Source organism: Aspergillus foveolatus (assembly GCF_047715535.1).
Source record: "Aspergillus foveolatus strain CBS 279.81 unplaced genomic scaffold BDW70scaffold_86, whole genome shotgun sequence".
Lineage (NCBI taxonomy): Eukaryota > Fungi > Ascomycota > Eurotiomycetes > Eurotiales > Aspergillaceae > Aspergillus > Aspergillus foveolatus.
Window position 1 is genome coordinate 55,662 of NW_027396150.1, and position 22,507 is coordinate 78,168.

Sequence of the window (22,507 nt, forward strand, 5' to 3'; positions counted from 1 at the left end):
AGACATTCCTGCACCCCCCCAGCATGCCGCCCAGCATGCCTCTTCTCCACGATTTTCTCCACCCTCGCTCGCACCCAGAGAATAGTAAGCGAGTTCGTAGGTTGTATACGTGAGCGAGCGTCGAAATCTTCGCAAACTATGTAGAAGAGGAGAAGAAGGAAGAATGACTAATACGAGAAGTTGGAGGCATGCCAGCTTCGTTTGCTTTGCTTTCATCAACAGATTCTCTGATAAATCCAGCAATCCCTTGATTCTGGGACCGCATTCATATCTTCAACAAATTACCCAAGTAATTCCAACAAGTGGCAAGGGTCCACCTAGGGCTGTTATCACCATAGGCTAGACTAGAACAGCTACTTGGCGAGGAGGACACGCTCTTTGTGTATAAATATACTACTTCAAATCCGGCACCTTCATCCAGGCCAGATCAAACCCAGACCCCCAAACCCATTTATCACTATTATCCACACCATCCTTTGTAGTATCATAGCCCATCTGCGCAATCCTTAACCAAAGCTCGCCCTTGACCGGAAACGAATCCGCCCATTCACCCTCCTCAAACGGCCTCGAAGCCTCCTCCCCGTTTTTCAACGCCCGCACAAACTTGGCAATGTGTCCATCATCGTGCACCTCGTTGACGGCCCTGTATAGCTCCCGCCAGTCCATCCCCTTACTTGCCGTCGGCTCATACCCAGCGATATCCTCCAGCCGCAGCTCCGCCGCCCCATTGGCCGCGTACCACGCCAGGTCCAGCCGCGCCTTCCACTCCACCAGGCGCGCGCGGTCCTCAAGCGAAATCCAGGCCTGGCGAATCAAGACGCTGAGAAAAATCGAACACGTCACGTCGTGCATGATGAAGAAGTCCACCTTGCGCACCTTGCCGGGCCGTTGCGCCGCGCCCGCGCTGTACGCAGCGCAGTTAATCATCTCCGCCGTGCGCCGCTCGAGTTCTTCCACCTGTTGTTTTCCGCCCGGCGCGAATACCTGGAATTGCGCGGCAATGGCCACAATCTCGTCCATGGCGCGGGCTAGCGGGCCGTCACGCAACCGGAACGGCCCGTCCTGCATGCGGCCCGCGGTACGGGTCTTGTCATTGGCCCGGACCTGCTCGTACAGCTCGACGAGCGGTTTCGCAGGCACAGAGCCGGACTGCGCGAGCAGCTCGGCGCGGTGGAAGAATGTGTCGATGTTGCCGGGGTCGTGGGAGGCTGCGTGGGCGAGGCCCTCGGCGATGATGCTGGGCTGCTCGAACTCGATGCCGAAGCCCAGGTGGATGATTGGGTGCAGGAGGCCCTCGTACAGCTGGGCGAACATGGCTTCGGCGAGGGACGTGCGGCTGAAGCAGTATTCTTGCAGGACGGCCCGCCAGCCCTTGGCGTCGATTTCGGTCTGGAAGAAATGCAGGAAGTTGGTGTATTGGGCTAGATCGAACATACGGGCGCGAAACTGCTCCGGGTCGCGGAGAGACTGGACGACCGCCGGGTCCAGCGCGGGCAGGGGACGTTGATAGCCGTACCCGTCGTCGTAGGCCCGCTGCAGCTGCTTGGGGCCGCCGCCCATGGCAAGGACCGTCAGCACCGAGTGTGCGATGTGGTTGTGGCCTCCAACGTCGCGGAAATACATGTGGTATTTATCGTGGTTCTGTTGCAAGAGCTCGTTGGCGGTCTCGATCACGCCAGCAGGACTGGCGGCGTCGAGGCGAGCAAACCCGAGGTGCTTGGGGGATAATTTCACTTGTGAGGCTTGCACGACTGTCATGATGACGCTACAGCTTTGAAAATGATATACCGGGCAAACGGGATCAAAGAGTTAGATGGCTCTCAAGTTCTGCTGAAGGTCGATGATGATACCGTCATGTTTTCTTATAGAAAAAAGACGTCCTATAGTCAAAGTACGCACTCGGGTTATAACCAGGCCACCACCACCACCACTGGCCCGATTTGAGGATGGGACACACAACGACCAATAAACAGACCCGGGATTCAGATTAGCCAATTGCCCCGATGCACGTTATGCTGTTTGAATCTGGAATTCCCCAGGCCGTAAGCCCTAAACTCCCGACCATTCGCAGGTGAGACAGACAGAGACGCTCGACTTTCAGAATACATCGTGGGGGGTGTTTGGGTAGGAAACCATGCAAGCAGGGGTGTAGCATTTACAACTACAGGCGTGGCTCCGTCGATTAGATAGCCCTTAATTTTAATGTCTGGTTGATTTGAAAGCTTGGTGAAGTGAGGGATCACTATATACACAGTAACTAAGCTCTACCTTTAACCATGCTCTATCATGCACCAATAGTCCTCTAAACACCTCGAGAAATATACGGTCAAAATCATTATGCCCCCTCCTTGAGGTGAGAACGAAAAATCAGTTCTCATCAACTTTGTCTCAATCGGTTGATGATATCCGCGGACAGCGAACTAAGGCTTTCGCGCAAGTCGCCCTCCATCTGAGCCAACGTACGAGAGGAAAAGAACGTTGCTACCGTTCTGTCATTATCTTCTGCTCTCCTGTGGCGGCCTGAACATTCTTGATCTAGTCCTCGGCCATTCCCTCCCTTGGGGCCTTTGAGCTTTGATGATAGCTGATTCACCAATCGTTGCACGCGGTGCAGTTCGCTGAGGACAAGCCGCGCGGGTACACGACCATTGGCGGTCCCGTCTTTGTTATACGTACGGCCCAGCGCCTTCACATAATGATCGGTGCTGCTGCTCGAGATAATGCTGCTCGCCGACCTCAGTCCCGTGTCAGGCTCCACGCTGCCCGCTCTTGAGCTGGAACTTTGTGTTTGTGCCGCGCTGGCGTATCGCTCCAGAATTTTGAACCCGATCATGGAGATGATGGCAAGCTGGAAGGCATTCTCAGTGCACGAAAGGCATGAAAGCATGCTGGTTACTGCCTGGATGTAGTTCTTGTTCTCGGACAGTACACCCTCGGCAACACCTGGATCGTTGACGTTTGGCCACGAGAGCGGCAGATCCGTGTCGGTGAACTTGGAGACGAGAGAACGCTGAGCCGAAGAAAGGGTTTTTAGGAGATCAAGTGCCTGTGCCACGCAGCCACACGGTGAGTTGGTGGTTGAGGTGGTGGTACGTACCACACCTGGCCTTGCAATGGACGGCGTTTGAACGCTACTAGAGGGAAGCGAGGGGGCCCCTGATGATCCCATAAGGGATGCGCTAACGAGCTCATTGATGTCGGACGTGCCAAGGCTAAGATTAATGCTCTTGTCCGGGATAAGAAGTGAACCAATGTCATTCAAGGGTCGGATGGCGCCGTCACCGTCCAGAAGAGGACGCTCAAAATCCAAGGGGTCCGCAATAATGAAATCCATGTCGTTGCTATCGGGATCGAAATCTGACAAATTCGCGAACAGACTCGAGTCCCCAATCATGGAAAAGAGGTTTGGCGAGCCCATTCCACCAGCAGTATCTGGCATGGAAGGAATCGAAATCGTGAAGTCTGGAGGTGTACTGAGAAAGCCGATGGTCTCCGGTAAACTGATGGGGGAAGCTGCGGCAGCCCGAGGAGAAGGTCCCGCGATCTCGATTGTATCTCCATCTCGCGAGCGGTTGGTCTGCGATTCCTGGTCGGTGTTGGGCTTGGAGCTGGATGAGGAGGTGTGGAAGCTGGTGTTATTTTTGCTGGTACAGCTGTTCGGATGACCCCCGGTGCTGTTCTCTCGCCTCCGGCCCGGGCGCTTTGCAAAGAAGTATTGGCACTTTATACCCCGGGCCTCACACTTGGAGCATGACGGCTTCTCCTTGGGGCATTTGATCTTGGATGTGGCACACGCATGGCAGCTGTCTCGTAGCTTGGTGGAACCAGCGCTGCGGCGGGAGGCGGTCATGACGGGGAAGGGCGGCGTGGTTCGGTCCAGCACCTGGTCGCTGGGGTCTAGGACTGGCATTGTTTGCTGTGTCTATCTGCTCTGGATTGATGGGGGTTTACCCTGGTGCAGCATCAAGGGAGTAGACGATAGTCAACACAGGTTGGGATCAAGCTTGGAGGCATCAAGTGGGCCGCCGCCCATGTAGTTAAATGTGCACGACGTTTTTCCACCTGCGGGACTATTACTGTATTTGTGATTCAGCAGGTTCAACTAACTAGGTATGATTAGTAGTTAAATAATTTATTCATGAGCTGAGTCCAGGCCATGGACTAATCTGTTTAGCCTATTCGTAGCTGCTGATATTTGATTGAGGCTCGGCTCGGCGCATTATTTCAACTTCTGCAGAGATCCCCGGTCATCTTACTAGTGAATTACTTATCAAAGTACTAGAACTGTGGCATTAGTGCCTAGCGTACTCAGTAGTCGTAATGTCTAGGTAATACCCAGTAACGCCGAGAGCGCCATGTCCTCTCTAGCGATTGGTACAATGCCTTATTGCTTACATACATGGATATATGCAGTGCCATCATCCGCCTGCCCGTCCATCCGATTAATTTGGGGGCCATGACGATAAGCACGGGGTTGATTGTAGGGTTCCAATATGCCTCGGCCAATCCTAGGTCGAATCGACATAGAACTTGGAATTGCAATTAACTTACACATATAGTTATCATGTATTTGGGAGGGAGCTGCCACCTTACTCCATTTCTCCACTCCACCTTTCTCTCAGCGGGCAGTGACATGCAGCAGCTGCTGCTGTCAAGGTAGCCAGATATACCAAGTGGGGATCACTAGTGGCCAATCAGTTGATCTCCGGTATCTTCATGGTTAGGTCTCTTATTCCTCTCAATTTAAGTCTCTATATAGATTCATGTGGGCGTGTGTTCCTGACAGCAGCGTGTCTCGGTCACCCCTCTTAACGGTGGCCGCAATGCCGGGCTCCCTGAGGAAGAGGTAGACCACCGTTATCTCACGATGACGAAGCTGGGTTTAGACGGTCTCATGCGGTTCGACCTTTTGAGCGGAAATGCAGAATCACCCCGGCTCGATCCCTGCTCAATGTTTACCACCCCGCCCATAGTACCCACCCGACTGCATCGGGGGCTTTTCCATTTGATAACATCATCTTTATCTCCAGACACCAAATCTCTACTGCGCCTATCGCGGACGCGACCTTCGTGTCCATTATGCAGCTGGGGAGCCGCTTGGCCGTTGCCGTGATCTTCTAAGAGCGTCATACGAAGAGTATAATTGACCACTCAGATTTTTTATTTTACATCTATATCTAAAGAATTTACCCACGGAAAGCCAGGTACTCGTTACCTAGCAATTGTTGGCGCAGGACATATAAGCACACCATCTGGAGGGTCGATTTCTAGAGCGAGAAATATTCTTCAATGATCAAATGTATATAGCCCAGGATCAATTCCTGCAGGATCTTACCGAAACCGGGCCCCTCAATGTCAGATGGGACTCTACAATCTAAGGCCTGTCCTTGCCCTATCCTGGATCCTTCAGTTGGCGTTTTGCCGATCACGGCCCCGCCTGATAAATTACCGTCCATTCTTCTACTTTGTAGATTTGTAGAAAATCTTACCCCGCGCAGACGATTGGAACATTCGCTTCTTTGGCCCCCAATGGCGTCACTCTCACTTTCAGAAAATATGACCCTCAGGATGTAACGCAGCGTATGCATATACCTATCTAGGTAGTTATTGGTATGGGATGCTCCCATAACACGCACCGCGTAGCGTACGCGGCTGTGGTCACGTGGCTCCCCATCCATCTCCAATCTCTGATCTGTCCTCTCCCGCTTTCTCTTCTTCTTCTTCAACGATTCCTTCTTGTACATATGGCACGATTGGATTGGAAGATCCATCTAAATACGTCCCTTAACAGTTATATGTGATCCGTTCTAAGGTTATTAATCGAATCCCCAAGTCCGGCGCCGCTTCGTGGCCCGCTGATGAGGAAGCTATATAGATTACCATATTGCTTACTCCATATAGTGATTCCGGAGTCTGTTAGTCTGCCAGATAAAAAATTTGTACCTTGGCTAGTGTAACAGCCAATCGAGAAGCATACCGCTATTCCTCGGAGTAGCCCTGTACTTGCGCCATCATGAATCCTATGTTGATTTTGGGACAGGCTGCGCGGTATGCCTGCTAGTTCTTTCGTCTTCCTTCTGGCTTGCTTTTTGGTCCTGGATCAGTAGTGATTGATGGATACTCCGTACTATCTAATATCTAATTCTATGCCTGACTGCAGTGCTTGGTATTGGTCCAAATTTTTTTTTTCTAAGAAATATTTAACTGCTGCCTTTTGATCAGCCACAACCAGCATATAATACCAGATATTCCACCGTTTTCAGTAGACCAGTGTCTTTGGTACGACCAGCAGAGCCGCGCATACGCGAGATGATATCATTGAAGGTGCAAGAGGGAGTGTCAAAGAGGATGAATCTAACTCAGGGCCCATATTTGCATAATACTGAGAAATGGTGAAGAAGTTTAGTAGATTGCAGACGTTGGTTCTGTGACGGGAGTAAGCAGTATGGTTTTCAACTGGCAGCCTTGTATTAACAAGCTTCGCAAACTTAGAAAGAGATGGGAAGATACATCTCCCTCTCATTCCTATAACCCTGTTCCTGGGCTCCGATCGGTTTCCATTTTTTTTTTCCCTTAGCCATCCTTTCTAGAATGTCCTATGGTTGAGGGCACGGCCACAACCACGTCTCAGGTCATAGCCTGTGACAGGCATAAGCTATATTATTCCACGCGAGGTCCATGAATTTTGTACTGTACATCTTGGATTTGGCTTTTAGTTTATACCCTGTTTTATTCTTTAACAATATATAGCAAGTTACAAGCACTTGACTTATTACCTGTGTCGCAGCGAGGATCCAGCGAACCTGCTAGTTACTTGATCGAGGAAACACAAGTTATTACTAATCGTACGATTTCCTGGGGATATCTAGTAGTGGATACTGTAGGTGCAGTAGAATGTAGCTTGTTGGAATTGCACCGAATCGCCCGAGGCTCGCGTCCAACATCTTTTTATTCTGCTTGTTCTAACTTCTAAGGTCTATTTTGATACAATCAGCAACACCATGAGCGGAGATTCTAGGAATTACTAAGGTGTCAACGATTGGGATTTCAAGCACTTGTCGTAGTCCTCAGCACATATGAGGATGAGATCAGACGTAGAATAACACAGGCCCTCAATTTCACCTGTTGATATAGACAAAAGGGCCGTGACAATATTTTATTAAGGCCCGAGAGAAAAACACACACAAAGTCAGGGGCAAAATCCGGAGGCGCAGTAACTTCTAATGATTTATAATACAGACAACACCAGGCCAAGGAGAGTCAAGTAGAAACAGTGGTGCTGGCGAAGCGGTATCAATAAACAGGCGTGCTGAGAGAGTCCTTCCTCTGTTCTCCTGGGAGGGCATCAAGGCAAACTAGGGCCGACTCTCGGATATTAATCAATGCTCGGGATGAACCACGGGCATTTCGGGGCGGGTGAATTGGAGAGCGATGGCAATTAGGGGCTAGGTGGCTTAGTTAGCCCCGAAGCGATCATTCGTACTTAGACATGGCTTATTAGCAGCGCTGTAACAGTACCCTAACCCGTTCACTACCCTTTATCCCATATCAAACACGTCCGGTCTTGGGAGGTCTCTCTCATTTGCATTCAGCTGGCCCAGGAAGTGACTCACCCGTGTTGGACACTTTGGCCCTGTTTCTTTTTTCTGGTTGTTTTAATTAATTCCTCGTCATAAAGCCTGGGCATACCCTGACCTGATCTGATGCCCATCTATACGCCCACCACCAGTTCGGATTCCGACACAGACTCTCACAGGATGAGGCTTGTTTACTTCAGCAACGAGTTCCCAAAGGATGACCTGCTGGACGTATTCCGTCGCCTACATAACCACAGCAAATCTCGTGATCAGCAGACTCTGGCCGAATTCATATCCAGAGCCACTTGGGCTATCAAGGACGAAGTTCGGCAGCTATCGACAGAGCTGAAGAAGCTGATCCCCCCATTCGATAACCTCTTCAGCTGGGCCGAAGACACAGAGCTCCGAGAAGGCTTGATCTGCGGCGCCGTGGATGGCGTGCTACTAGTTGTCGTTCAACTGGCGACTTACATTGGGTCAGTAGCCTGCATCAACTATACAGCTTGACATGTCTCTTCCATTGCTAACTAACCTCCGTTGTCAGATATGCAGAGAAGCACCCGGAAGAGCTGCTGACTAACTTCTTGAACACGAGTCTCGCTGGTCTGGGTATCGGCCTTCTGGCGTCGACGGCTGTCTCATTGTCCTCGACGTTGGCTGACTTGCCTCGCGCGGGGGCAGACGCCGTTCGCCTAGCCTTCCGCCTGGGCATTCATGTCCAGGGTGTCTCTGCAAACCTGGAAGCCCGCGAGCTGTCAGAGCGCCCGGACACGTGGGCATATGTCGTCCATAATATCGACCCAGATGCCGCGCAAAAGGAGCTCGACAAGATCCACTCTCGACAAGAGATTCCCGACATCGGCAAGATCTTCGTAAGCGCCGTCAGCCGGACTTCGGTCACCGTGAGTGGTCCACCAGCCAGGTTAAAGGCGCTGTTCAACACGTCGCATTTCTTCCGCGACTCCAAGTTCATTCCGCTGCCAGTGTATGGCGGCCTCTGCCATGCATCACATGTCTACGGCCTGCGGGATACTCAGAGCATCGTCCATCGCAGCTCATTGAGCACAGTCAGCACAAAGGCTTGGCCGGCGACGCCAGTCTACTCTACCAGCACTGGCCTACACTACCAAGCCAAAAATGCCGCAGAGCTGTTCGAAGCTGTAGTCTCGGAGCTTCTGACTCAGGCCATCTACTGGGACCGTGTCATATTCGGCGCGGTCCAGAGAGTCGAAACCACGGGCACCTCGGAACTGGTGCTATACAGCTTTGGCAACTCGATTCCTCTCAACGACCTAACCACGGCGTTGCAAAGTAGTATCACGCACCCCGAAGTCTCCATCAACAACCTTATGACATGGGTCACCCGGGCTGCGCCAGCAGACACATTGCCACGCAGCCCAGCACAGTCAAAGCTCGCCATCGTCGGCATGTCGTGCAGACTTCCTGGGGGCGCGACAAACACCGAGAAGTTCTGGGAGATCCTAGAGAAGGGGCTGGATGTCTCGCGGCAAATCCCAGCAGACCGGTTCGATGTGGAGACACACTACGACCCAACCGGCAAGGACCTCAACAAGACGATGACCCAGTATGGCTGCTTTATTGATGAGCCTGGTTTGTTCGACGCGCCTTTTTTCAACATGTCTCCCCGTGAGTCTCAGGTTGTCGATCCGCAGATGCGTTTGGCTCTTGTCACGGCGTACGAGGCGCTGGAGCGTGCTGGGTATGTCGGGAACCGGACTGCGGCCACACAGTTGCAGCGTATTGGTACATTCTATGGTCAAGCCGCGGACGACTACCGTGAGGTGAATCAAGGCCAAGAGGTTAGCACCTACTATATTCCAGGTGGCTGTCGAGCCTTTGGCCCTGGCCGTATCAACTACTTCTTCAAGTTTGCGGGCCCCAGCTACAGCATTGATACTGCATGTTCTTCTGGCCTTGCGGCGATCGAGGTAATACATGCACTGACCCCTATCATAATATATGCATAGGAAACTAACGAATCACCTTCAGGTCGCCTGCCAGGCCCTTTGGAACGGCGTCGTCGACACCGCCGTCACAGGAGGCGTCAACGTGTTGACCAACCCCGACGGCTTCACTGGATTGTGCAACGGCCACTTCCTCACCAAGGGACACAACGCGTGTAAGACATGGGATGCTACCGCTGATGGATACTGCCGTGCGGACGGTATTGGAAGTCTTGTTATCAAGCGACTCGAAGACGCCGAAGCAGATAATGATAATATCTTGGGCATCATTCTTGGTGCCGGCACAAACCATTCTGCGGAGGCAGTCTCCATCACTCACCCCCATGCCGGCCACCAAGCTTATCTATCCCGTCAGGTTCTGCGACAGGCTGGTGTCGACCCCCTGGATGTGTCCTACGTCGAGCTCCATGGCACCGGGACCCAAGCCGGCGACCATGAGGAGATGCAGGGTATCCTAGACGTGTATGCTCCGCTCGTCCGGCGTCGCAGCAAGGACCAGCCCTTGCATATTGGTGCGGTTAAGGCAAATGTCGGCCACGGCGAGTCTGTGGCAGGGACCACAGCATTAATCAAGGTGCTTCTAATGCTCCAAAAGAACGCCATCCCGCCACACATCGGCATCAAAACAGAGATCAACCCCCGGTTCCCACAGGACTTTGATAAGCGCAATCTCCACATTCCAATGAAGTTGACATCTTGGCCCCACATGTCTGGAAAGAAGCGGCTGGTTGCAGTCAACAATTTCGGTGCCGCGGGTGGCAACACCACCATGGTCCTGGAAGAGGCGCCGGTTCGCGATATCACCGAGGCAGACCCGCGCCAGACTCACATCATAACTGTCTCGGCCAAGGTCAAGGCATCTTTGGCGGGGAACATTGAGCGCTTGATTGCCTATCTTGAGGACCATCCGGATATTAGCCTCGCTGATCTTTCGTACACAACGACTGCCCGCCGCTATCATCACACGCATCGTGTCGCGATTGCCACCTCCAACGTCGCCCATCTAAAGAAGCAGCTGAGTGTCAACTTAGAGAAAGTGGACTTAATCAAGCCTATTGGAAAGTCTGGCCCCCCGCCAATTGCATTCAGCTTTACTGGCCAAGGTGCCTCGTACAAATCGATGAGTCTAGAGTTATACCGTGATGTGCCTACCTTCCGAGAGTGTATTCAGCACCTTGACTCGCTCGCTCAAGGCGAGGGCTTCCCGTCCTTTATTCCAGCTCTTGACGGATCGTACCCTAAGGACCACGCTCACTCAGCCGTTATTACCCAACTTGCCCTTGTCTGTACTGAGATTGCTCTAGCCAAATACTGGGCTTCTCTAGGAGTCAAGCCAGATGTCATTATCGGCCATAGCCTCGGCGAGTACGCGGCAATGCACATCGCTGGTGTTGTTACCGCCAGTGATACGATATTTATGGTTGGACGCCGGGCGCAAATGCTCGAGGAGAAGTGTAAGAGTGGCAGCCATAACATGATGGCTGTTCGGGCCGGTCTTGCACAGATCGCCGAGAGCGCAGAGGGCAAGCCGTACACAGTCGCTTGTATCAACGGCCCATCAGACACAGTGCTCAGCGGGACCAAGGAGCAGATAGATGACATCGCGGTCTCCCTTCAGAAGGCCTGCTACCAGTGCATCAGGCTGGATGTTGCATTTGCGTTCCACTCGGACCAGATGGACCCTATTTTGGATGATTTTGAAGCCCTTACAGCAACGGGCGTCATATTCCAGGAGCCCAGAGTACCCGTAATCTCTCCCCTTCTCGGTAAAGTCATCTTCGACGGCAAGACGCTAAATGCAAACTACGTGCGCCGGGCCACTAGAGAGACAGTTGACTTCCTTTCTGCGCTAGAAAACGCCCAGAAGGTTTCCACCATTAGCGATGACACTGTCTGGATTGAAATTGGGCCGCATCCGGTCTGTACCGGCTTTATCAAAACAACAATCCCGTCCACCGCGCTCGCTATCCCGTCGATACGCCGTGGGGACGATAACTGGAAGACCATGGCGGAGAGCATGGCTGCACTGCACCTGGCCGGTGTGGAGGTCGGGTGGAACGAGTTCCATCGCCCGTTCGAGCGCAGGCTCCGTCTCTTGGACCTGCCGACATATGCTTGGAACGAGAAGAACTACTGGCTGCAGTATACCGGGGATTGGTGTTTGACCAAAGGCAATACATTCTATGACGCCGAGAAGGAAGCTGCCCGAGCCAAGATGGCGCCAAAAGTGCTACCAGCCAGCGAGGTTCAGACCACGGCGGTGCAGCAGATTATCGAGGAGACGTTCCATGGCTCTGCTGCTACGGTCGTCATGCAGTCGGATCTTATGCAGGCGGACCTTCTGGCTGCCGCCCATGGCCACAGCATGAATAACTGCGGTGTCGTTACATCGGTAAGTTGGCATCTATTATGTGACCCTCTTTTTTTTTTAGAACTCAATTGCTAATTTTTCTCGTTCCATAGTCCATCCACGCCGATATTGCATATACCCTCGGTGGCTACCTGCACCGCAAGCTGAATCCAAAAGCCAAGAAGGATATCAACATGAACATTGCCAATCTTGTCGTCACCAAGGGTCTTGTCGCGCAAAGCAACAAGAAGATTCCCCAGATATTCCGCGTGACTGCTACCACGGCCGATGTTGGCTCTGGAGTCGTCGACTTGACCTGGCAAAACGTAGACAATGACGGCCACGCACATGAGCCCTTCGCCACCGCCAACATCTATTACCAGCCCGATGTCTCTGAGTGGCTCCTGTCGTGGGCCCCCCTTGCGCACCTCATCCAAAGCCGTATCGAAGCGCTCGAGCACCTGGCGACGCAAGCCAGAGCCAGCCGCTTCTCGCGCAATATGGCATACACCCTCTTCGCCAGCAACCTGGTGACCTATGCGGACAAGTACCGTGGCATGCAATCTGTTGTACTGCATGACCTTGAAGGATTCGCCGAAGTACAGCTCACCACCCAAGAGAGCGGCGTCTGGACGGTCCCGCCGTACTTTATCGACAGCGTCGCGCACCTCGCGGGGTTCATCATGAACTGCTCCGACGCCATCGACACGGCCAACAATTACTGCGTCACCCCCGGCTGGAACGCGATGCGGCTCGCGAAGCCCTTGGTCCCTGGTGCCCGGTATCGTTCGTATGTCAAGATGATCCCGACAGCCGAGGACCCGACGATCTACTTCGGCGACGTATATATCCTGCAAGAAGAAGACGGGGCCATCGTGGGCGTCGTCAATGGGATCCAATTCCGTCGCTATCCTCGCATTCTGCTCAGCCGGTTCTTCTCGCCGCCGGACAAGATGGCAGCGATGGAGGGTAAGCCGCCCGACCCTCAATCCCTACCAAAGAAGCTGTCCGCCACGCAAGCACCATCGCCAGCACCAAAGCCGGCGCTCCTTCGACACAACTCCGGCCTCGGAAGTGACGGCGAGCCTCCCGCCGATACGCGAAACGTTGTCTCTCCCACTGCCACAGATGTCGAGGGGGCTCCATCCATCGAGGCCGCCGCTGCGTCGGGCAGTATCACCGCCAGGGCCATCATGCTCATTGCCAAAGAGGCCGGTCTAGATCTTGCTGATATGGAGAATGGAGCTGCGTTCGCTGACCTAGGCGTTGACAGTCTTATGTCGCTGGTCATAGCGGAGAAGTTCCGGACTGAGCTGGATGTCAAGGTCAGCGGGAGCCTGTTCTTGGATTACGAAACGATTGGGGATTTGAAGGAGTGGTTAGATGAGTATTACAGCTAGACTGAAGAAGGGAAGACAGGTTATTGCTAGTATTGAAGGTAAACTTGATTGCTTCATGGAGCTATATAGCTTGGGGCTACGCTTTTTCGCTGATTGACAAATTACGTCCGTATATTTGTGAATGGTGATAGTGATGATACTAGCAGATATCTAAATTATTTTTGCCATTAGTAAGAGTTATTCAATGGTTTTATAATTTGTTATTTATCGGTTATTAAGCGTCACTTAATGGACCTTGACATTCTTTACATATTGTGCACGACGATGCCCCTATTCTACGGGCCATATCAGGATTGAACCTTTTACCGCATTGTCCGCAGGACTACTAGGTCGTAATTCAGACTAGCCTACTTCCCATGCTGATCCAGGATAAATTCAGTCACGTCGATGCGCTATATCCCGCCTGGACGTCAATATCCCGAGCAATGCTCCGACGAACGAAACCATTTCTCGCCCCTATGCGATAGATATAAACGCTATTGCATTATAGGGCTGACTCGGGCCCTCAGCCAGATTCTCACACTGAGCTTCACGGTGATTTTGAAGTACTGTTGAACCAGCCATACTGCACAGTTTCTACCGTGGTTGTCCTCCTCGTTTAACCCACATCTCATCTCTACAATGGCCACTACTGTGGTGGCAACCTCACAATCGCCCGGCATTGACACGTCCAACCAGATCTTCGCCCAGGATGGCGAATTCTGGGACAACTATTCGCGCGGCCGACCCCAAGTCCCGGATAGCTTCTGGGACCGCATCTGGGCCTTCCACGAGGCCAAAGGTGGCGTTTTTAATACCGTCCACGACGTCGGTGCGGGAAACGGGCCCTACGCCCAGCGCCTACGCTCTCGCTTTGCCAATGTCATAGTGTCCGACATCGTAGCCGACAACATTTGCCTCGCCCAGGACCGCCTCCGGGGCCAGTCCGGATTTGCCTTCCGCACCGCCGCACTGGAGGACGCTGATGACATCCCCGCCGGCAGCATGGACATGGTCTTTGCGGCGAACGTGATGCATTTTGCCGAACCGCAGTACGACGCAATGGCGACGATCGCGCGCCAGCTGAGGTCCGGGGGCACGTTTGTGGCGGCACTGTTTGGGCCAGCTCGCTTTCGCAACGCAAGAGTGCAGGATCTGTGGGAGCGGCTCAGTTACCAGGGGGGCAGGGAGCTGCTTCGCGTGTCTGAGGATCCGGACCAGGTGGTCAAGGTCATGGCGCGGACACAGGACCGGTACAATGTCGCGCCGCTTGACCGGGCGCTGTTTGGCGATGAGGTCCGCATCTATGTGAATATGGAGCATGGGGGCATTCAAGGCATGTTGCCCCCGGAATTCGCGCACCGGAATCAGGAGCCGGATTACGGCGCGGGCGACCATGAGTCGCATGAAGTGATGGAGGGATGGACCTTTGAGACGGATCTGCAGGGGGTCACGGAGCATTTTGGCTCCTTTCCGTTCATTTCGCGGTTTCCGGACGCTTTGGCGGACTTGTTCCAGGAGTTGAACGAGTTGCTGGCTGGCGGGCAGACCGTTGAGGGCTATTTTCCTGTCGCGATCATTTTAGCCACTAGGAAATAGACTGTTTAGTTTTGGTAAAAATTATAATAGCCCGAGAATACAGACATATATAAAGTGAATGAGTATGTACCGACAACTTGCGAACGGCCTGTACTTGTCCCCTCACTCGTATTATAATATATACAATCAACATGCCTGCTCCCGCCCACACCCAGAGAGACACTCTTGACAAGTTCCTCACAGCATGGAAGGATGGCAACGCCCAAGGGTCTCTCGACCTTTGGTCCGAGGATTTTGAGCAGCAACTGCTGCCTCACTCGCTGCAACAGCCAACTCGATCCCGAAGCCACGCCGAATTCTTCTATCCCAAGCTAATGAATGGGTTGGCAAACTGGAAGGTAGGCGCACATTCGTACAATTGTACAGTCCAAAGAATCAAAAGAAAATAATCCATGGCTAGCTGGAGATCAAGCATATCGTCCACGACGCGGCCAACGGTACGGCCGCAGTGTATGCAACCTCATCCGCAGACACACCGATTCCCGAGGAGAGATGGACCAACGAATATTCCATCTTTGTATGGCTGACCGAGGATGGACTGAAGGTGCAAAGGTTAGAGGAAATGGTGGACTCTGCGTTCTATAAGCATTTCTTCCCCTTGTTCCAGAAGCATCTGGCGGAACAGGGGGGTCTCCAGTAGACGCACCTTTCATTACAGACAGATACTATGTTCTGCTAGTCCAGGATAGCAATCCAATCGTCCGAACTTTCACGGGACAATCGTGCCGCCGAGTGGCGTTTTAATCGTCTAATACACCGAGGGGGGAGGTTAATATAGAAACAAGCATCAGTTCGCAGTCGAAGCATCAACGTCGATACTCTCCTGTAGCAGCAGCTGAGCTGACAAGGAAAACAAAAACATGTCCCCCCCCAGAATTTATGCCGTCCTGGGCTCCACGGGAAATTGTGGCACGGCACTCATCGAAAACCTCCTCCGGAATCCCGACGCTCACGTCCACGCATACTGTCGCAACCGGCCCAAGCTTCTCCGTCTCTTGCCCAACCTCGACGAAGAAAAAAGAGTCAAAATCTTCCAAGGCAGCATCCAGGACAGTGCCCTTCTGACTTCATGCCTGAGTGAATGTCGGGTGGTGTTCCTGGTTGTCTCCACCAATGACAACATCCCAAACTGTCATCTCGCCCAAGACACGGCCACGGCGGTGATTCAATCGCTCCACAACCTCAGGCAGCATACGAGCCCCGGGGAGAGAAAACCACAGAAACTACCCAAGCTCGTCCTCCTGTCATCTGCAACCATTGACGATCACTTCTCCCGCCACGTCCCGTACCTCCTCCGACTGATCCTCCTCCGCTCGGCCTCGCACGTCTACAACGACCTGATTGAGACCGAAAGGATACTTCGCGCCGAAGGGGACTGGTTGACGACCATCTTCGTCAAGCCGGGCGCGCTTTCCGTCGACATCCAGCGAGGGCATGCGCTGAGCCTGACCGACGAGGACAGCCCCCTGTCCTACTTGGACCTGGCGGCTGCGATGATTGAGGCCGCGGATGACGCGGATGGGAGCTATGACATGAGAGATGTGAGTGTGGTTAACGCGAACGAGAAGGCCAAGTTTCCGAGAGGCACTCCGATGTGTATCTTCATGGGGCTGCTGCGACACTTTTTTCCATTTCTGCACCCTTACCTGCCATTGAACACGGGACCGTAATGAATTTATTTTGTCGTGAGGAGATGGACAGATTGTCTATGTGAGAAGGTCGTGGTAGAGATGGCTACATATTATTAGGTCTAGGGTTATGAATACATCAATTGGGTATTGCAAGGACTGTGGCAAACGAACAATACACAATGAGTATAGTAATCTATTCCATGAATTATTCCATGTTCTCTATGGCAGTATCCATGTCCTGATTCCACTAAAATCATTACGCCGCGCCGCCGTCTAGAGTAATGACCTTGCCATTCACCCACTCCCCCTCCTTACTCACCAGAAACCCAACCACACCAGCAATATCCTCCGGAAACCCATTCCGATGCAACGGCGACGCATGCGCCGCCATCTGCTGGCGTTCCTCGGCCGTGAACTTCTCTCCGCCGGGAATATAGTGGTGCGACACGGCGTGGAACATATCCGTCACGGTGCCCCCCGGCGCAACCCCATTGACCGTGATCTTCTTATCGCCGCAGTCCTTGGACAGAATTCGCACAAACGAGTCGATCGCCCCCTTGGATCCTGAGTAAAGCGAGTGCCGGGGGACGCTGAAATCCCTGGACGTGTTGGACGAAGTGAGCACGATGCGCCCGCCCTCCTGCAGCACGCGGTACGCCTCACGGGCCACGAAGAACTGGCCGCGCGTGTTGAGGCTGAAGACGCGGTCGAACTCCTCCTCCGTCACGTCCTTGAGGTGGCCAAAGCTTACCACGCCCGAGTTGCTGACGGCGATGTCGAGCCGGCCAAAGTGCGCCACAGCAGCGTCGAAGAGATTGGCCGTCTGCGACACGTTGCGGACGTCCGCCTGAATGGAAATCGCATCCGAGTTGAGGCGCTTGATCTCCGCCACTACCTTTTCGGCGTGTTCGGCTGAGTGGGCGTAGTTGACGACGACTTTGGCGCCCAGGCGACCAAGTTGAATGGCGATTGCTGCACCGATGCCACGCCCTGAGCCGGTGACGAGGGCGACTTTGCCGTCTAGGCGGCCGGGGACATAGGGGGTAGTTGCCATATTGATGTAGATGTAGACGAGGATACCTGGAATGGATAATATGTCTGTTTGGGGGATGGAGAGGCCAGCCACGGCGCTTTTTTATAGATCATATATTCTCTATAATCAAGGATCCTTGAATCTCGGTGTCTACCATGTCCGACTTCTTCCGACATTATAGCAACCTTTGTCTCGGGAGGTCAGGCTCGGGACATTAGATATAGGCCGAAACATGAATCAAGAGGGAGATAAAAGCCAACCATGTGGCTTTCATCTCCTCCATTGTCCATGTTTTGACACCCTCTACCGTCGCTGCATCCGACGCAGTCAGTAATCATGACCAAAGTCGCCTACCAGCCGCCTGCGTATGAAAGTACGTACGGATTATTCCCTCTCCTCACGCCCTGCCTCTGGACACTAACTAGCTGAGTTAATTCCAATTCAGCCATTGCGGGCTGTCAACGCGCACTCTTCGAATGGGCCGAAAGCTACGACAGCAAAGACTGGGACCGCCTTGCTAAGTGCATCGCCCCAACACTGCACGTACGTACTCGCCCTTGCGCAAGCAACTCCTCGACATCGTCAGTCGCACCACCAGTTACCTGACTGACAGTGAATAGATCAACTACAGCTCTGTGATGGGCCAGGAATGGAAATCCATGGCCGCGGACGACTTCGTCGCGCTGGCGTCGAGCCCCGATTTTCTCGGCAATGCGCGCGTCAAGACGCAGCACTTGGTTGGGGCCTCAAAATGGGTGCAGACGGGAGAGGACACAGTCACAGGGTATCACCAGATGCGTGTGGCGCATCAGAAGTACGGCGATGATGCGCTAACGGAGGTGTTGGTCAAGGGCCATGCGCATGGGAAGGCGACGATTCACTACCGGAGGGTGGAGGGAGAGTGGAAGTTCGCAGGGCTGGAGCCGGATATTAGATGGAAGGAGCATGATGTTGATAGAATCTTTCATGAGTAGCTATCAAGAGTCTTAGCCATATGACGGATGTTGTCTCCAGTCTGTTGATAGAGAGATAAATATAGCTGGGTCGTGAACCTTTATACGATGTAGGGTTGGGAGATTCTATACCAAGGAAAACCACAGAAGGTTACAAGCTCAACCTTGACTATCTAAGGTGGGAAATATAATTTTAATACCATTTTAGAACGTACGCAGTATGTGTAGCATGCTCACCATCCACTGTCTAGGTCCTATTCTACTACCTTGACAGAGACTGGAACAGTCAAATTGTTCCATTCCCTTGAACAAACCTATCGAAGGATCCCAAGTATGAATCTCCACAAAGTTCTCTCGCCGTGGCACGAACCTGAGCTTGTACGGCTTCGGTCTCATCACCATCGAGCGACAACGTGACCCCAGCATGGATATCCACATGCAGCGGCTCATCCTCCGGCACCACATAAAATGCCGACAGTATATGAGCAAACACAATTTTCGCATTCTGGAAGAGAAAAAAAAAGTCCTTGCCGGGACACTCCCTTCGCCCGGCGCCAAATGTGTACAGCACCTTGCGGCCCAGTTGCGGGGCGCACATGGAAATGCAGCACATAACAACAATAGGATTATAGTGGTTAATGTCTCATGAATAGCGGTTTGTTGATCTGATCGTATTGATCCTGTAGCATAGCCCTAACCCGAGCTAGAGATTTCTCGCTCAACCCGCACAGTGCCAAAGATCCATTTCGGCAAAAAAAGGGGATCAAAACATCTTTGTTCCCCCTCCATCGACCCATCCTTCGGTCTCAAAAACGCATACACCATGTCAATGTGAAACACCGTCTTCGGGCATCCCAGGCACCATCGTAAACCCGGCAGCAAGGACCGGCCGAAAGGCGTCGTTGCACACCTCGTTGGGCCCGCCTTGCATGGGCTGGTAGGTACTGTCAGCCTTGGGGCCCAGCATCACCTGGAGTAACGACCTTGAGGCTTGCAGTTGCGCTCTCCACGCGCTCAAGCAGCCCCGGTCACGATTTCTTCGGCTGAGAGGCTGCTATAATTCGTCTCCGTCTCTATATTGTCCCGCGAGACGAGCTCCTGGCCCGTCATCAGGGCCTTGACGAGACGCACGGGATGCCAGGTGGCGATACGGACCTGGATGATCAGCGGGTACATGCCCAGGGCAAGCCGGACGGAGAGGAAGGTGGCCATGTCCGGGCTGTGTCGAGGCTACCTGGAGGATGCGGAGGAACTTGAGGGTTTTAGTGTAGCAGCTGATTCTGATGTCGGTGCATGAAAACGGGGACCATTGCGATTGAAGAGTGAGTTCTTGTTCTTTGATGTGCCGTAAAAGTAGCTTGGACGAGGGCACTGCTGCACATATGTTAATATATATACTAAGTGTACGCTAGGTATGTTGAGAGACGCCAATCGGAAAGCATAGAAAAAATTGTCCCCAGCAAATAAATAAACTATTATGCCCTATGCTGCGGTAAACATGAATACATACGGTAACAGAAGTGATACCTGGCTCAGTCACTGCACCAGCACTCCTCCACTCGAGTTGATACTTGTGCCCGTAATGTTCGAATCTCTGAGCAGGTACATAAATGCCTCCGCCACCTCCTCCGGTGTGCCAACCTTCCCCAGGAGAGCCGTCGAAGCATAGAACTCCTTCGTGCCCCTGCGCAGCTCCGGCGTCTCCCCCCAAATCTCCGTCTCCGTCGGGCCAGGATGCACAACATTAACTCTCAGCGGAGCCAAATCCAGTGCCAACGCGCGTGTTAGTCCATTAAGCCCGGCCGCGTACGCCGCGCCAGCCGGCCACCCCTTGATGGGCTTCTCGGCAAGCCTGCCGCCGCAAAACACCACGCTCGATGTGTAGCTCGGCCTGAGGAACCGCGGGGCGAGTTTGGCGACTAAGATAGGGGCGATGAGTATAAGCTGGGCCTGGCCGAAGAGGTACTCGCGGTCGGTGCGGGCAAGGGGCCGCGTTGCAGGTTGGCCGGCCGTGACGACGATGTGGTCGAGGAGCTCGGAGCCGTCGGCCGTGATGTCGGCCAAGAGCCGTTCGAGGCGCTGCTCGACATCCGGCTGGGCGAGGTCAACGATGAAGCCCCTTATGTGCGCGTCGGGGTTTGTCGCTGGGGACTGGAATTTGATCCTGGCGACGGCGTTGGCTACGCGAGACGGGTTGGACGATGCGATGCACACGCGGACGCCTTGCTCCGCGGCGAGTCGGGCGACGGCGGCGCCAATGCCGGACGAGCCGCCAATGACGAGGAGTGATTGACCAGAAATCGAGGGCATGGTAGTTATGCGGGATGATATGATGAGGTGTCGGTTGCAGAAGGCCAGCACATATACGCGTCTCTACCTTTATCTCGACATGATTTGTAATTCTTGCCCGCATTTTCGGTCTTGTTTGTCACCGTGGGATGGATGAATAATTGCCCCGAATGATGCAGTCCTAGGCAAGCTATTGGTCGGCGACATTGGACGAGCGATGGCCAGCATCACGAGCTGCATGCATAGAATTACGACATGCATATGTTAATTTCCGGTAGGTGGGATATGGTTAATCGCATGCGACGGTTTCGAATCGAGATCGATCTGCCCGTCGTGCGCAGGCCAGGCTGCAACCAGGCCGGCAACTTGACGAGGATGGGGATCTCATCAACAATAAAAGACCCCAGCTTGGATATCTTGCCAAGTAGTTGTGTGCTGTGAATGGCAGTGCGTACGTCATCATGCTCTTAACCATCTACCCGGGAGCCATAACAACTAGTCATCAAGATGCTGAAGAAGTAGTACCGCACGTCCCAGTAGATTTGCTGCTCATCCTTGTCGTTGAAGACGAAGTCATGCAGGATCTATTTGTTCTCAATCCCCTGCGACGGAGTAAACTCATCCGTTAAGGTTATGGAGAGGAAAGCGTGTTTGAAATAGTTGCGAGACTTGAGAACAGTGAGTTCATACTTGAGGCGCTCATGCTGGGTATAATACGCAATTAAGTCGGTTCCTAGTCCTAGAACCATTGCACATTCACTGCATTTCTTCCGCCCCTGGCTGGCTCCCCATGCGTGTTCCTGTAGCCCATGGTGCATGTGCATATATGCCCGCAGCCGCGCCCACCCACTGACAGTTAGTAGACAGTCCCAGGGAGAGCTGGAGCAGTGCCATACAACACCTCATTAAGAAGTCAGTAAGAGCCCGGCTGGAGTCAGATACAGGGGCAGATGCAGATGCAGATATAGGTAGATAGAGAGGTAGGTATAGAGGCCCAGGCCCCACCAATGGTCAAAACGCCTTAACGACAGTGAGCCACCCAGGCCCCAATGCAATAGAACTCGGCACAGTTATTCATTGCTGATACGGAAATTGTCAACTGGAGGAGAACTCTCCTTACTAATCAAGCATACAGCACCTCGGTCGACCTTCCATACCTCCATTATTATGGAGAGATCAACATACCTCCTGACGATCAGGAGAATTATCATAATAGCTATAAAATCTCTATACAGATTGTAGATAGGAGATTAAGGCCTTCAATTTAATTTTTTCGTTGCAGACATTGGTCACATGACCGAATCGGCGCTAGAAACCACCTCGATAGTCCACAGTTATGAGCCCGGAATCGCTTTAAGGACCAAAATACAGATCAAATTTGCTTATTCTGTCATATTTGAAGCTTTTGGCAGCCCTTATTGAGCTATACAGACGAGCTAGGAGGTGGTCGAAACCCATACAGAAGGACACTGACAACCTGGAGCCTACTCCTTGGGATAAACAACGATTTCCGCTTGACTCGGAACATATCGACGTCGAAAATGGCAGCTGCATCCGGTACATATAGCGCCAAGAAGGTCCAAGCCATCCTGAGCTCCCGGGATGACTGGCGCACATGGTACCGAGTTGTTAAAGATCATGCCAAAGAGAAAGGCGTATGGGAATATTTCGATCCTGATGCCGATGATGATACGAGGCCTGATCCTCCAAC

General features: G+C 52.9%; 10 protein-coding genes across 10 annotated transcripts; 5 read left to right on the top strand and 5 right to left on the bottom strand.

The window, feature by feature from the left end:
* Positions 1-393: 393 nt before the first annotated feature.
* On the bottom strand, positions 394-1,758 carry tpcI (questin oxygenase tpcI; the record flags this gene model as incomplete). The annotated part of the gene is made up of 1 exon (XM_073743311.1): positions 394-1,758. The coding sequence occupies one exon, from the start codon at positions 1,756-1,758 to the stop codon at positions 394-396; it is 1,365 nt and encodes a 454-aa protein (XP_073591805.1).
* A 603-nt stretch (positions 1,759-2,361) lies between these two features.
* On the bottom strand, positions 2,362-3,910 carry BDW70DRAFT_171781 (uncharacterized protein; the record flags this gene model as incomplete). Its single annotated transcript, XM_073743312.1, has 1 exon — positions 2,362-3,910. One exon carries the CDS (start codon positions 3,908-3,910, stop codon positions 2,378-2,380), a length of 1,533 nt encoding a protein of 510 aa, XP_073591806.1. The 3' UTR covers positions 2,362-2,377.
* Positions 3,911-7,757: 3,847 nt separating this feature from the next.
* Positions 7,758-13,312, top strand: BDW70DRAFT_163969 (type I polyketide synthase; the record flags this gene model as incomplete). Its single annotated transcript, XM_073741396.1, has 4 exons — positions 7,758-8,053; positions 8,122-9,526; positions 9,588-11,954; positions 12,026-13,312. 4 exons carry the CDS (start codon positions 7,758-7,760, stop codon positions 13,310-13,312), a joined length of 5,355 nt encoding a protein of 1,784 aa, XP_073591807.1.
* Positions 13,313-13,933: 621 nt separating this feature from the next.
* Positions 13,934-14,890, top strand: BDW70DRAFT_171784 (class I SAM-dependent methyltransferase; the record flags this gene model as incomplete). Its single annotated transcript, XM_073743313.1, has 2 exons — positions 13,934-13,948; positions 13,991-14,890. The coding sequence occupies 2 exons, from the start codon at positions 13,934-13,936 to the stop codon at positions 14,888-14,890; spliced, it is 915 nt and encodes a 304-aa protein (XP_073591808.1).
* A 131-nt stretch (positions 14,891-15,021) lies between these two features.
* Positions 15,022-15,530, top strand: BDW70DRAFT_163971 (nuclear transport factor 2 family protein; the record flags this gene model as incomplete). The annotated part of the gene is made up of 2 exons (XM_073741397.1): positions 15,022-15,228; positions 15,291-15,530. 2 exons carry the CDS (start codon positions 15,022-15,024, stop codon positions 15,528-15,530), a joined length of 447 nt encoding a protein of 148 aa, XP_073591809.1.
* A 220-nt stretch (positions 15,531-15,750) lies between these two features.
* On the top strand, positions 15,751-16,625 carry tpcG (oxidoreductase tpcG; the record flags this gene model as incomplete). Its single annotated transcript, XM_073743314.1, has 1 exon — positions 15,751-16,625. The coding sequence occupies one exon, from the start codon at positions 15,751-15,753 to the stop codon at positions 16,558-16,560; it is 810 nt and encodes a 269-aa protein (XP_073591810.1). The 3' UTR covers positions 16,561-16,625.
* Positions 16,626-16,777: 152 nt separating this feature from the next.
* On the bottom strand, positions 16,778-17,575 carry BDW70DRAFT_171789 (uncharacterized protein; the record flags this gene model as incomplete). Its single annotated transcript, XM_073743315.1, has 1 exon — positions 16,778-17,575. One exon carries the CDS (start codon positions 17,573-17,575, stop codon positions 16,778-16,780), a length of 798 nt encoding a protein of 265 aa, XP_073591811.1.
* Positions 17,576-17,890: 315 nt separating this feature from the next.
* arp1 (scytalone dehydratase arp1) lies at positions 17,891-18,528 on the top strand (the record flags this gene model as incomplete). Its single annotated transcript, XM_073739705.1, has 3 exons — positions 17,891-17,927; positions 18,000-18,097; positions 18,175-18,528. The coding sequence occupies 3 exons, from the start codon at positions 17,891-17,893 to the stop codon at positions 18,526-18,528; spliced, it is 489 nt and encodes a 162-aa protein (XP_073591812.1).
* An 805-nt stretch (positions 18,529-19,333) lies between these two features.
* Positions 19,334-19,719, bottom strand: BDW70DRAFT_163975 (uncharacterized protein; the record flags this gene model as incomplete). The annotated part of the gene is made up of 2 exons (XM_073741398.1): positions 19,334-19,441; positions 19,540-19,719. 2 exons carry the CDS (start codon positions 19,717-19,719, stop codon positions 19,334-19,336), a joined length of 288 nt encoding a protein of 95 aa, XP_073591813.1.
* Positions 19,720-20,043: 324 nt separating this feature from the next.
* BDW70DRAFT_171790 (SDR family NAD(P)-dependent oxidoreductase) lies at positions 20,044-20,817 on the bottom strand (the record flags this gene model as incomplete). Its single annotated transcript, XM_073743316.1, has 1 exon — positions 20,044-20,817. One exon carries the CDS (start codon positions 20,815-20,817, stop codon positions 20,044-20,046), a length of 774 nt encoding a protein of 257 aa, XP_073591814.1.
* Between the last annotated feature and the right edge of the window lie 1,690 nt (positions 20,818-22,507).